Source organism: Lepisma saccharinum, chromosome 10 (assembly GCF_977018435.1).
Source record: "Lepisma saccharinum chromosome 10, izLepSacc3.1, whole genome shotgun sequence".
In the NCBI taxonomy this organism is placed as follows: Eukaryota; Metazoa; Arthropoda; class Insecta; order Zygentoma; family Lepismatidae; genus Lepisma; species Lepisma saccharinum.
Genome location: NC_139238.1, coordinates 75,842,852 through 75,856,663, shown reverse-complemented (window position 1 = coordinate 75,856,663; position 13,812 = coordinate 75,842,852). Strand labels below are relative to the sequence as shown.

General features: G+C 38.9%; 1 protein-coding gene across 2 annotated transcripts in view; it reads left to right on the top strand.

Annotated features, from left to right (window-relative positions):
• Positions 1-13,812, top strand: part of Cad96Cb (protocadherin Fat 4-like Cad96Ca) — a 244,023-nt gene that overhangs the window by 187,596 nt on the left and 42,615 nt on the right. For both annotated transcript variants that reach the window (XM_083130503.1, XM_083130502.1), the window contains exons 6-10: positions 6,017-6,109; positions 10,088-10,195; positions 10,548-10,649; positions 12,026-12,151; positions 13,402-13,492. In XM_083130503.1, the coding sequence (XP_082986629.1) occupies positions 6,017-6,109; positions 10,088-10,195; positions 10,548-10,649; positions 12,026-12,151; positions 13,402-13,492 (520 nt within the window). The remainder of the gene's footprint in view (positions 1-6,016; positions 6,110-10,087; positions 10,196-10,547; positions 10,650-12,025; positions 12,152-13,401; positions 13,493-13,812) is intronic.

The following is a 13,812-nucleotide window of genomic DNA, read 5'->3' as shown; positions in this document are numbered from 1 at the left end:
AATTTTATACAAGAAATTCTCACCTAATAAACATAATTATATATCACTGCAAACTTATGCGAAAGAAAGAACTGTTCATTTATGCAAGTATCACTTTACTAATGCATCTCAAATATGAAAACTATCGAGAACTAAACCCTTTAAGATAGAACCTATTAATTAATTATTCTTATTAGGATAACATCTATCAGTAATCAGTATTACACTTTTCCATACAACATTGGTTCAAAATAACGGAAACTTGGAACTATGCATAAATTCAAGGACACCCTGAAAGTGCTTGCTGCATATTTGCAAGCCTCGCGAAAGATTAAAATATTGAAAAAGTATCGGCCGGTGTCTGTAAATATAATCCAACCGATATCTTCCGATACTGATACTACGGTTAAAAGTGGTTTAATGACAAAAATTGTATTTGAGAGGTTGATTTAAGAGGTTCAAGCGGTGTCGGGAAAAATGCGCCCGGGAAAATTGCGCTCTCGCAATGAAAGTGGGAAAAATGCGCCCTCCCAAGAGTAACCACAATGAAAAGTGGGAAATATGCGCCCAGCACACACGACCTTCACCAATATGATAATATGTTGATTATAACAACCTTTACCCAGCTTCCCCTCACACTTAACACAGGCTTGGGACTGTTAGGAAAGAGAAAAGAGCTACAAAAAACGAGAATTCTCTGCTCGCCTCCTTCATCTACCTATGCCAGAGATGGGTTGGTAGTGACTACTGATTCATTGGAAAGCTTACCAGGTGTGCGATTGAAGCAAACAAATGAACAGAGTTAGATTGGATTGGATTGATGTTTTAAGTCCACTTTATGCACAGTAAGGCTAATTGGGACTGGACCTACAGTTTAAAATGGGATCCGAACCACTTGTGCCTCCACCGGGTATCGAACCCGGGACCCCTTGATTACAAGGCGACGACGCTACTACTGCGCCATCGGGGAGGCTAAACAGAGTTAGATAACCGGGAATTCCAACCTTTCAATGTGCAACGTGCCACCACTCGTAACTCCAGGGTATGGAGATCCGAATTGGCAACACACCGCTCCTTGCTCCGGCTGGTCATTTGGGAGCACCAGTTCTCACCCAGGGATCGGGATTAAGACGATCCACCCTTCCTCCAGGAAGGAAACCACCGAATTGAGACACGTGATAGTAAATACAATTCAAAATACTTTATAATTAAAATGTCCAAAATCTTTAATCACAAATCGCGCCCGTACATACTGATTCGCACAAGTTAAAAGTTATAATTTGTTGGATCATGCACGCTCGCAGGCAATGATAAGCAATTTATTTAACACGAGAGTCCACGCACCGCCTTCACAGTTAATAGCAAGACCTCAACTGCTACCTCAAGCGCGAGGAGCAGCATAACAGATTGTTCTAACTTACAATACAAACTCATAACATAAAATAACACAAGAAAAACTGATAATTTATATAACACATCAATGTTAATTAGCGATAGTAAGCTAAAGTTCAGGTTGGCAACAATTAAAAATACCAACGTGGAAGTTTTTACATCGCCAAGAACCCGAAGCGTGGTTCCCCCACTCCTAACATAAACAGCCAATAGGAAAACGATATTTTATTGAAAACGAGGGAGAAATATTTTGCTATAGTTAATATTACAATGTTAAACTATATAGAATTAACTAAACTGATTGTATCAAATAAATCATATTTGCCCTTGCACATAAAAAAGTGATTAAATAGAGATTTAGTTTATAACAAAGACAAATTACTTAAATCTTGTACAATCTTGAACAAAAATCGATATTAAGAAGAAATGTATTTAACTTGTGTTTAAATAACAAAATTTGCGTGAAAGATAGAAATAATCCTAGCCATTTTGGATTTGGAAAACAATAAAAACGTTGCATATATTATTTGGGATAATTATTAGTCTATAAATTCTGAATAAATATTGCAAAAATACGCGAATAATATAAGATAAAACGTAAATATATACATGAATTATGAAAACAATTAAGTATAAATAATTTAATCGAAGTTCTTAACTTGAAAGTATACGAATAAGATAAATGCCAATATACAACTGAAATCTGCCTAACATGGCGGTCGTTAGAAATGGATTAGTTGGTGAAGGTCATGTGTGCTGGGCGCATTTTTCCCACTTTCTAATGTAGTTACTCTTGGCAGGGCGCATTTTTCCCACTTTTATTGCGAGAGCGCATTTTTCCCGGGCGCATTTTTCCCTGATTCCTTCAGTTACCAATTTGGTTTTCCTGATTTTTTTAAAAAAATACTTTTAGTTGAAACTTTTGAATTTCTCAAAATTTCGGGAGGGAACTGCAGCCCCATGAGTCCCCCTCGACCCAATCACCCATTCAATATTACATAAATTCTGAATTCAACCTAAATTTCAGGATCTTACTAAACATTCTGTAGATACTCTTGTGAGGAGTGAGGATGAACACATAATGTTCGTTCACTTCCAATCAATATATAATTCACTATTTGATATCGCTGTGTAGACAACAATGAAATTAATATAAACTATAAAGGATGGATAATATTGAGTAATCGGAACTCGACGTAGCTCATCGTCCCCCCCCCCCCCCTCGAGAGAATCCACTCCCAAAAAGGCCAAGCACGGCGAAGCCGGTTGCCTAGGGGTAGCAAGCGAAAGCGTGGGTCTCCGCCTCCCTGCCTCTGCCTGAAATGCGTGCGAGCGAAGGGTGCATGTTGACAGGAAAAGATGTCCTGTACGACTGGACAAAAAAAAAAACAGACTCTCAGACGTTTGGCAACACCGCTTTCGCCCCCCCCCTTTCACACTAGCACAAGTGGAGACGAAAAGTCTGGGGTTCCTCAAGTCCAAACTCTAGCCGGAGTGACTTTAGTAGCTGTTTATGTTTTCTTCCATTCTTGCGCGAAGGCGGATTCCTCCCCTCTAATTCTTTCCATCCCCTCCCCCGCCCAACGAAACCAACTTGGAGCTGTGTTGGTATGGTAGCTCCTGTGAACGACTCTTTCAACGAGCAAGCTCCAATGAACTGCCTTTCTAAAAGGAACTGCCTCCTCCGAGAGCATGCTCCGTGGCCTCGTCGTTCCTTTGAACGACTCCTGGTGAACGACTCCTTTCGGTGAGCGAGCTCCGGTGAACTGCCTCCCGAAAAGGAACTGCCATGACCCATCACTACTCTTTAGCTTCTCATTTGTAGTGGGATCCATGAGTATTACCGTGCAAATTATCCATGACTATTTTCATTATTTTTTCTCAAATTGTCCATGACTATTTTCATTAATTTTTCTCTTGCATCCTATCCGCTTTTAAACTATGGATCGTTATTTATGCTGGTGCAGAAGTTGGCAACAGCTTGTTTTTAAGTTTTCTTTTAATTCTTGAAGCTCTTATTGGGTCAAATAAAGTGCACGAACATGGGGATGGACAATTTGCACGGTAATACTCATGGATCCCACTACGTGCAGGAAATTACATCGTGTATAAATGTCAAAGTTAGACCTTATTTACTTCAGACACGTGATTTCACATGAAAATTTAAGACCTTGATACATCAATTTCTTATGGCGAATCAGCTAAAGGCAAGGCTTAGTCATTGATCTCAGCCGGCTTTGGAGGATCATAGTCTGAACCGGGAGACTGGAATGGTATGGTTGGACATTGGCTGTTTGGAGCGAAACTCTAAGGCACCTGCAGAGTGGTTAGAATATCGCACTGCGACGCCAGGGGTACCGGGTTCGAATCCCGGCCTGGGCATGGGTGTTCTTTGCGAGTGTTCCTTCATCAATTTTCATCATATCATCACTCATCCTCATCTTCGTGATTAGCCAAAAGCGGTAGAAAAGTGAAGTAAACCAAATCAATCAATCAATCTTTCCTGAGGAATAAGTATTCTATTCATGTGGAACTATTGTTTATCCGGTCAGATACCAGAATGCTAATTATGCATGATTCAGTTAGGGAAATACTATTAATTTGCTTACAGTGGTTCAGTAACCAGCATGTAAAAATCATTAAAAACTATTTGATTAGTGTTACAGCTTTACATTTGCCTGTATACCCATAAACGTCCGTAGGATTTTTTCCAAGGAGGGGCAAGTAAGGTAATTTTTTTTACCAAGAAGGGGCAAGTAAGGCAATTTTTTTCCAGGGGCGACAAAGGATGCATATTTTGCTCCATAATAGTGATGCCCCCTCAAAAAACACTGCTTTAGTCTGAAATTATAATTTTCCTTCAACACCCTTATAATAGTTAACATATTACTGTGATAAATGAAATTATGTGTGAAATATATACTTTTTTAGGCGGAACTTCATTTCCCAGGGAAGGGGGCTGCGGTCCCCCCTTGCCCCCTCTTACGGACATCCATGTGTATACCCAGCATACATCGTAAAGAACTTGTCAAAAGATAGAATATAAAAGTTGTCGCTAAGATAGAAGCGACTTAGGAATTTCTTGAACTGACAATTTCTTCCCGAAAATGTCTAGATTTATCATCTCAAATATCTTTCTCTCTCTCATGATTTTTACTGATTGCTAAGGGCGGCACCAAAGAAGGGTGCATAGTGGATCATAGCCTACCCTGTCAAAATGCAATACATAAGAGCATTCCCTGACATTCGCTACGAGACTCGGCGGCAAGCAGCCCGGCATCAACGCTTGTCTTTCCCAGTGAACTGGTCCGCGACAGTCGCTAGAGTCAGCTATTAAAATTACAGTTTTCATATTGTTTACTAACCTTGACTACAGAAGGTGTTAAAAATTATGTCCCTCGGCTGCAACACATTCCTGGCATCTCCGAAGGCAATTGGCATTTACCCGTGCAAATTCGTCTACTGTAATTCTCCCGAATTCTCGTACAATACTCTCTTTTAACTCACGGATGGTGTGCGGATTGTCTTTGTATACTTTATTTTTTAGATTTTCCCGTATTTTTTTCCACTTTTATTCAGAAGTGACCTGTTACTCGACTTTTTTACGAGGTTTAATATAGTGGTCCTATGTGGAAAGGGAACACCAGGAAATTTCGTTGCAAATCGTCGTCGCACTTCTCCACAATTCCTCTTTCCGAAGTAACACTCGACAAGATAAATCCTTTGTTGTAATGTAAACTTTTGTGGTGCCATATTAAGCCACAATCTTCAACACACGGACACGACACAACACAACTTCCGAGTGAGGATTATACTGGCGTCAGTCTGCAACGTCAACAGAAAGGGAAAGAGAACGAAAAAAAAAAAACAGACTGTAGCGTGCGACTCTCGCGGACCCCGTTCACCGAGAAAGACATGCGCTGATGCCGGGCCGCTTGCCGCCGAGCGAATGTCAGGGAATGCTCTGTATAAGCAAAGTTCGTGATAGAAAATTAAAAATAAAAAATAAAAACACACACGTACAGTGGGATCTATGAGTATTACCTTGCAAATTGTCCATCATCATGTTCGTGCACTTTACTTAACCCAATAAGAGCTTCAAGAATTAAATGAAATTCAAAACAAGCTGTTGACAACTTCTGAACACACACGATGTAAGAGAGAAATTAAAAAAAATAGTCATGGACAATTTGCCGAGCAATACTAGCGGATCCCACTGTACGTACGTTCAATTATGAAAAAGGGGGAAACCTCAGAAGATTCGAACTCAAGATCTCTAATTTCGGAGCGCCCTCTACTAACTAACATCTTAATAACGGATTTGTGCAGTGAAATAGTATTTTTCAATATTTCACATTAACACATTATATTGTACGATCTTTAATTTATATTGTGAGGTGTATTTGAACACATTTTCAATGTAACATTTGAAATTCCATAACCTCTTCTTATTCTATTATTTAAACTTCATGTTATTGAATAATTGGATCAAGTATTAATAATGTGAATTTCAAAGAGCATTTTTAAAGATAATGTGGCGCACGCAGAGAAGAAAGTGTGGCGGCGCCACTGCTGATTGCACTGAAAAAAACAGCATTGCTTTTATGCGCTTTACTATATTTTACTTTATTTATTTATTTTTTAGGGTTTCGTCATTCCTGTGAACATCAGGGTCACAGATGCAAACGACAATGCTCCGGTCTTCGTCAATTCACCGTACGTGCTCAACATCTCCGAGGTAAGTTGTTTACCGCTTGTGTATAATACTCGTCATATATGATGGCCGATGGTCGCGCCGGCGCAGAATCACCACGGAAGACAGGCCAACGACGTTCGCAGAATCCCTGCTGGCCACGCCTTCGCTAGAAGCAGCTTCAATATAAGTGACGAGGATTGTCTGTTGGGAGTCACGTGACTCTCAACCGTGTGCCACGCATGCGGATTCATCGGCTATCATATATGGCAAGCTGTGTATATACTCCGTCCCAGCGAAATGTGGAGCAGGCGAACAAAAACAAGTCCCTGCGCAAGAAGTGACGCGAGATGGCTCCACCAATGAACACGTGAGAGGAACGGAATTGCGTGGCGAGGAGGAAAGCGACTGAAGTTACCAGCCTTCCCATCAGCGTCTTCAGCTTCGCTCTGGCCAATAGATTTCCCACTTTTATCTGGCGCTATGCGCGGCCTTCCTCCACAGTTAGCTGGGACAAAGTATAGTGTTTCTGGCAACAAAGGCAAAATATTTCAAGGGCAGTCGGCGAATAAACGGTTCGTGCCACACCCAGGGTTCTAACCTACGATCACTAGCGTACCGAAGGAGGTACCCGATAGGGCTACAGCTCCTCCCGAAATGTTGGGAAAATCAAAATTTTCCAATGAAGGGAGGGAGGGTGTCTCCTCCACCACTTCTAAAAAATAGCAATCACGTTTATAACAGTATCTCAATTTTCAAACGTAAACTTCATGAAATCGTAGTACAGTTTCGTGCTTTGATACGTGATCATTGTGAATCACTGACACTACAGCTGATTTCTGCAAAATTGACGGTGTGTCTCGATCTTATCAAGGAATGCTCAATAGTTACTTTTTTTTAGATAAGGTACCTATTTGTTGTATTTGACTGAAATAGAGTAGCTATATATTAATTTAAGGTAAGGGAGAAATCAAATAAATGGGCGGGTACCTGATGGTGAATGTCCCCTAAAGCGTGATGCTGACCACATCCTCTGATGTACGCTCCTCTTCACATAAAGTGGCACACTTTATATTTCAATAATTACCAGCCAATTGTACACTATTACTGGCATTACTGTCTCGAATTACACACATTCAAAGATGGCACCTTATAGCCCAACCATGTGCATTTTGCCTCCTATATACATTACATTTTTTTTATGAACAAAAGTAATACAGAAATACTGTGAACATCCTAGTGAGCAATGTCATTTATTTTCAATTTTTTATAAAAATTTCCACAGTTCAAAAATGTAGGTGGTGGGTCTGACAGACCTCCCCCTCCCCCGGGTAAGCTAGGGTTAAGATAACAACCATGAACAGAGAAAAGTCACTGAGCATGCGCATGCCTCCTTTTCTGGTGTGTCGACCTGTGCAAAGGAGAAAGTGTGCTGTGAGGACTCGCTCGTTTGGTTTAATTGTTGAATTCCAACCACCCAGGGAAGTTCTCACGTCTTGTTCCCGTGACAGTGACCTCTGGGTTCGGCGGAAGTCGACCTGCTGGGCAAACATGCATCTCGTTAGCCACAGGGATTGTCACGGCGGTGTACAAAGCACGTATCTAGAAATATGTTTCGGGTGGGGGGGGGTCCGAACCAAGTGTCTCAGGAATAATAATAATAATAATGTTTAAATTAAAATTGTATTAAATCAAATTAATACTAATTACAATACATATATCAATATTATATTATTATTACACGAATAGGTAAAAAGACTGTATAAGAATAGAGATATAACAGCGCATATTCATTACTTAGCTTACCTGTAGTTAAGATCGGAATAATTTACATAAAAAGAAGTGCCCTGGCAATGAAATTAATGTCAAATAGATGAATAATTGAATATTTATCGAATAACAAAAATGATGTTACATGTAGTTGGCAAAAATAAGTTTCTGATTAATATTCTACGCATATTATTTTGAGTAGTAGTGTACATAAATCTTCTTTGTAATGTAATTCAAAGCCGTATGATCCCAATATAATCCTTGCCTTATAAAAAGTTCAGAGGAAATTAATAACCATTGATTATGTAACAAATGCTAATAGGCTATTTTCATTACTTAATTTTAGTACTTGCTAAGTCTTTCGGGGATGGGGGCGGGTCGGACCTCCTGGACCCCCCCCCCCTAAATACGTCCTTGGTAAGGTAGACTCAATATGGCCTACATTGGATTATATGATGCAGGACATGTGACATTTATTACTTTTATGTCTACGTAGAGTTTGTGGGACTCACTAACAAGGGAGGTTATCTAAGTGTCCCCCTCAGATTTCCATGAAACTTGGCAGGAGTATAGAGAGGCCCAAAGGAAGAAATAAGTTGTTTTTTTGTTTCGGATAAAAAAACTGTTCTATTGGGCAAACCCGTCCCCCCTCAAATGTCAAGATGAGGACAAATTGAAGTGGGGATCTGACCCCTGTGTTCCCCTCCGATTTCCATGAAACTTGCAGGTGTATAGAGGGGCCCAAAGGAAGAAAAACGTGTTTTTGTGTTTCAGCTAAAAAAAAAAAACTGTTTTAGGGGACAAAACCCTCCCTTAAATGTCAAGATGAGGACAAATTGAAGTGGGGATCTGACCCCGAAACCACGTAAATATGGCATAGGAAGAACATGCACATATAATTGGAACAGACACAGCACAAAGCTGTGTTTTCCAGTGATATGCACTTCATATCTCAAGTGTCCCACTTGTGTATCTGCCAGTACTATTAGCACAGAACTTCAACCGCCATCGTCCTTCACGATAGCACTTGCGTTTGGTACCGACAATCCTACAGTTCTGTGCTGTGTGTGTTCCAATTATATGTTCGTGTTCTTCCTATGCCATATTTACGTGGTTTCGGGGTCAGATCCCCACTTCAATTTCTCATCTTGACATTTGAGGGGGGGAGGGGGTTGCCCCCTCAAACAGTTTTTTAGCTGAAATACAAAAACACGTATTTCTTCCTTTGGGTCCCTCTATACACCTGCCAAGTTTCATGGAAATCTGAGGGGGATACTTAGATAACCTGCCTTGTAAGTATGATGAAGGACCTTTCAATTGCCCACACTGTGATGTGCAATCCATGGTCTTCTGGTAACAAATTGTGACATATCACTCCCTTGTTTATTGGTTTGTAATCAATGTTATTTCTTGGTGCAAATTTCATGTCATTATGTAAATATAATTTAAGTGTATCAATATACATATCTACCAATAAAAACAACATTCTGGTACTGTATATACAATTTCTGCTGCGTTTTGATGTGAAAACAAAATATATCACTATATATAAACACAACTTTTTAATAAAATCTTCCCTGCACCCATGTCATTACTTGGAATTGGCTCCAATTTTCAGTAAACGTCCAGAAATGTTCCCTCTTTTGAATCTTGCGATAAGTTTTTCATTTCTGACTTTGTACACCATTAGGAACCTTAGGTTGGCCATATTGGGTTCAGGTACCTTATATGGATGAAATCAGTGGGGGCGATTTGGTGTCAGAACTGATGGGGGGACTCAAAACTCGGGGACAACAACAGTTTACTTTCTCCTGGTAGACAATGTTAACATTAAAAGTGGGCTGGAGGTTGACATGAAAGTAGTTTTCTGGCCCGATGCGATACAGAGACACCTAGCGACATCTCAGGGGACTAGGAATTCTTTTCTGCTGTCCTAAACCAGAGGCCAGAGAACCTTCCTCCCTTCATCAGAGACCATCGTGAGGGGGAAAAGTGTGATGGCAAATGCACCCCTTCCACCTCCACCGAATGAAATCATTAATTTCGGGATCTGTTTCTACATTCAAAGTGCCTCTTTTGATACATCACCACACTTATCGCAAGAACGTTATAGTAATAGCTGATTAGAATCACTGTTCAAATTCAAGTACTTAGGATTCTTAATAAATGAGAATGAAATTAAATAAGAAACTATAATTATTTTGATCTTGAAATGTATAATAAACTGTATTTCTCCGATTTCGTTTGAAATAGGTGACTGTTGTGGGGACAAGAGTTCTTCAAGGAGTAAAGGCTGTAGATGCCGACCAGCTGGGTCCTTACTCAACCGTTCAGTATTCCGTTCTTCCAGGACCACATTCGGTGAGTAATAGTAGCAATTATATTGCTATGTCTGTGCACAAGTTTATATGTAATATATGAAAAGCATAGCTAAGAAAACTTTTACAAACATTTACTTACTAGTAAGACATCAGTAGATTAAATTAGACAGATTTCTATTCATGTGATCATTCAATACGTTGATGTTTAACAAGTCATTCATGCAGGACTACAGTGAATATTATAAGTATATTACAATCTAAATAAATTATTGAGTACTGCTAAGATGAATGTTACATGTTTATTCTTCAGTACTCATGTTGATAGAAAGACTGAAGTGCATATTTTCATAATTAAGTGCTTCCAATTTAATGCTATAAAATTTCTGTTTCAGGACTATTTTGTTTTTATAAATGGATTGGAAGGAACATTGGTTTTGAGGAAGGCATTAGACTATGAAACGCTTACAAATTTTTCTGTAGGATTGAGAGCCCAAGTAAGTATAAATTGCTATTTGACATTTCAATAATGTTTCAGTTTATAGATCTTTGGTTAAAAGGCAGAGGGTTGATGGGGTAGTGGTAACGTCATTAGCTTGTAATCAAGGGTTTGATACCCAGTGGAGGCACATAGTGATTTGGATTCCAGTTTAAACTCCGAGTCCAGTCCCGATTACCTTTTTTGTGCATAAAGTGGACTAAAAACAAAAACTCAACTTTGGTTTAAAATGTGCTGGTATTAATATACTATATCCCGGGAATCTATGGAGTAAGGCCATGCATATCGGTAGAGAAAACTAGTATACAATGCTGCAAACATCTAGTTGCTGCAGTCTCTTTTCCACTTCCACGCAATCACGTTCCCTCTCAGATGTTCATTGGTTGAGGTGTCTCAAGTCACTACTTGCACACACACTTGTTTTCGTTCACTTGCTCCATAGTTTCCTGGGACAGAGTATAGATTCTTGAATATTTCATGCTAAATTTGATTGTTATTAAAAATGATGCATTTTAACTAGGGGAATTTTCATGAATAAATTCTTCACTGATGATTGAACTCTGTAAGGAGCACCTTCATATTCATTGCTTCTCTTTCAATTACTCCCAATAATTCTAGAGTGTCTTCCTTCATATATTCTTCTCATCACAGTCTTCCTTTAGCCGTTATTTGTACATTCTTCTGGTTTGAATGATCTCCCTATTGTCCAGCCAGTCATTATTTTCTGGTCTATTCCTATTATAGCGTCTGTTCATTTAATTTTACATTATATCTTATTTACACTCAACTTCATGGTGAAATTTCTCTTTGAGGACCAATGTCAGAAAAAATAAGCATGGAGGCATTTAATATGCCATATATATACCAGTTATTCTGAACCTTCACGAGACCACGGCCTGGTTAATTCTTTTTTTTCTTTAATTTGATGACCCAACAATTTTACTTGTAAATATCTTTCTAATATGCATACGTCTATTAATATGTATCCTCATAATCATAAAGAGTAATAGTTCGATTATATCTAGAGTTGTTGGTAAATATAAATATTTGTTACTGTACAAAATAAAATAACAATTTTCAGAATTGTTCACGTCGTCCAGTATAATTGATGCCAGAGTCCTCGAGTTGAGAAACACTCCTATATACCATCAAAAATGGCATTTTTGAACTAAAAGGGCATTTAATTATCTAGTTTGTGTTGTTCCTTGAGGGCAAATTAGTTAACCGGGGACCATCTGCTTCCCCCTTGTACCTTCTCTCTGGAGTCATCACTGGTGAAGTAGCTTACCAGATACATTGGTATAAATAAACATGATAAAATTGCCAATCTAGAAAGTAAAAGACAAATTTTAAATAATCATCTTTGTTTTCCAGGACCAGGGGTCACCTGCAAGATTCTCCGACACTGTTCTCTATGTGAACGTGATAGATGCGGATGACCAAAATCCACGGTTTTTTGATGACCGGTATCGTGCCTTGATACCAGAAGATCCAATCAAGGTAGTAATTAGAACTTTACAGGTAGCTTGCACGTTAGGAATTTGCAGCAATTCTTTCATGTGTCATCTGCTTTGTTATAAATAAATATTAATATAAACATGAAGATTTTATTGCACTATTGAGACCATTTTGCAGTGAAAGTGTAAAAAGCATTACAGTACAGAAGAAGTGCTACAAATCCATGCATCAGTTCCTCCCTGATGTCATAGTGGTAACATCTTTGCCTTGTAATGAAGGGGTCCCAGGTTCGATACCTGGTGGAGGCATATAGTGGTTTGGATTCCACTTTAAGCTGTACGCCCAGTCCCAATTCGCCTTTTAGTGCATAAAGTGAACTCAAAACTGCAAACTCAAATCCATGCATCAAATGTTCTAGCAATGGTGGCACAGAAGGATGTGCCACCACACTGCAAAAAGTTGTTAACATAGTTACTAATACATTCTGTTACAAATTAGGATTGATCATTTCTTGATGTAACTGAAACAGATGTTCTCAGCGCGTATGTTTAACATTTCAAGGACTGGCATAGCTTTCATTTTCGCGATATTAAATTACCCAAGAATATTCATATTTGAGATAGCTGTTTACATTACCTGAAATTTTCTCTTGTGGGTAATTTTGTTGGGTAGTAGAACGAACTTGATCTGTTTTATGGTGTCATTTGTCCTAGTGCCCCCACTCAAGAGCTATAGTATGAAATCTAACTTCAATATATAGTCTGCTAAAAGTGTCAATTAAAAAAAAAATATTTAAAAATTAAACTCATCAGCAGAATATCAAAACATCTCTAAGCAGCGGCATGCCCAGGTGTGGGGAAGGGGGTTGGTGGGGTCATAACCCACCTCCTTTGGGCAAGTATTCCTGAAAAAAAAAACCGTCAAAGGTGTGAAAAGATGGCAAAATGAGTGCTGACTAACATAACCCCTTCATTCAAAAGGCCTAGGTATGCCACTGTCTATACGGTATACATATCTTACTCAAACCACCCAAAAAATGTTGTTGCCTCTTGAGGAAATTTATATCCATGTTTTTCACCTAAGACTTTGTTTAATAAGTCCCGAGTTTAATTCCCAATGAGCACATTTAAATAGTTTGAATCCAACTTTTAATTGTACACAAAGTCTAGATTTACCATACATACTATCAGTTCATTCAATATTTAGAGCACATACCAAATTAACTTCTAAGCTAAGAAAATTGGTTTTCACATGTGGTGATAATACTAATTGCTATTTGTTGTTTCTTTCAGGGTGCAAGACTACATATATTACCAAGGGCAATAGGGGCTTATGATCAAGATATTGGAATTAATTCTCCTGTGTATTTCACCTTCAATTCAGGTTAGAAAATTCCCTTACCTATTGTCCTTTTTGCCACAGTCATAACAGTGCAGATAGTGGAAACTGTTAGATGGGGGATGTTTACTTGAACCTTAGGGGTAGTTGGGGAGAGGCTTTGCATAATTCTTGCTAGTTGGGGTATATCATCACCCTGTATAGTCTCCACTACCACTACTTGCCATAAGATGTTAAAATTAAGAACAACATATTTTTCGGAGTGTCCATTTTGATTGATTGATTGATTGATTTAGTTTATTTTACTTCGCATTTTGTGCCTCTTGGCTAATTTGCGAAGATGGGGATGAGTGATGAAATGATGA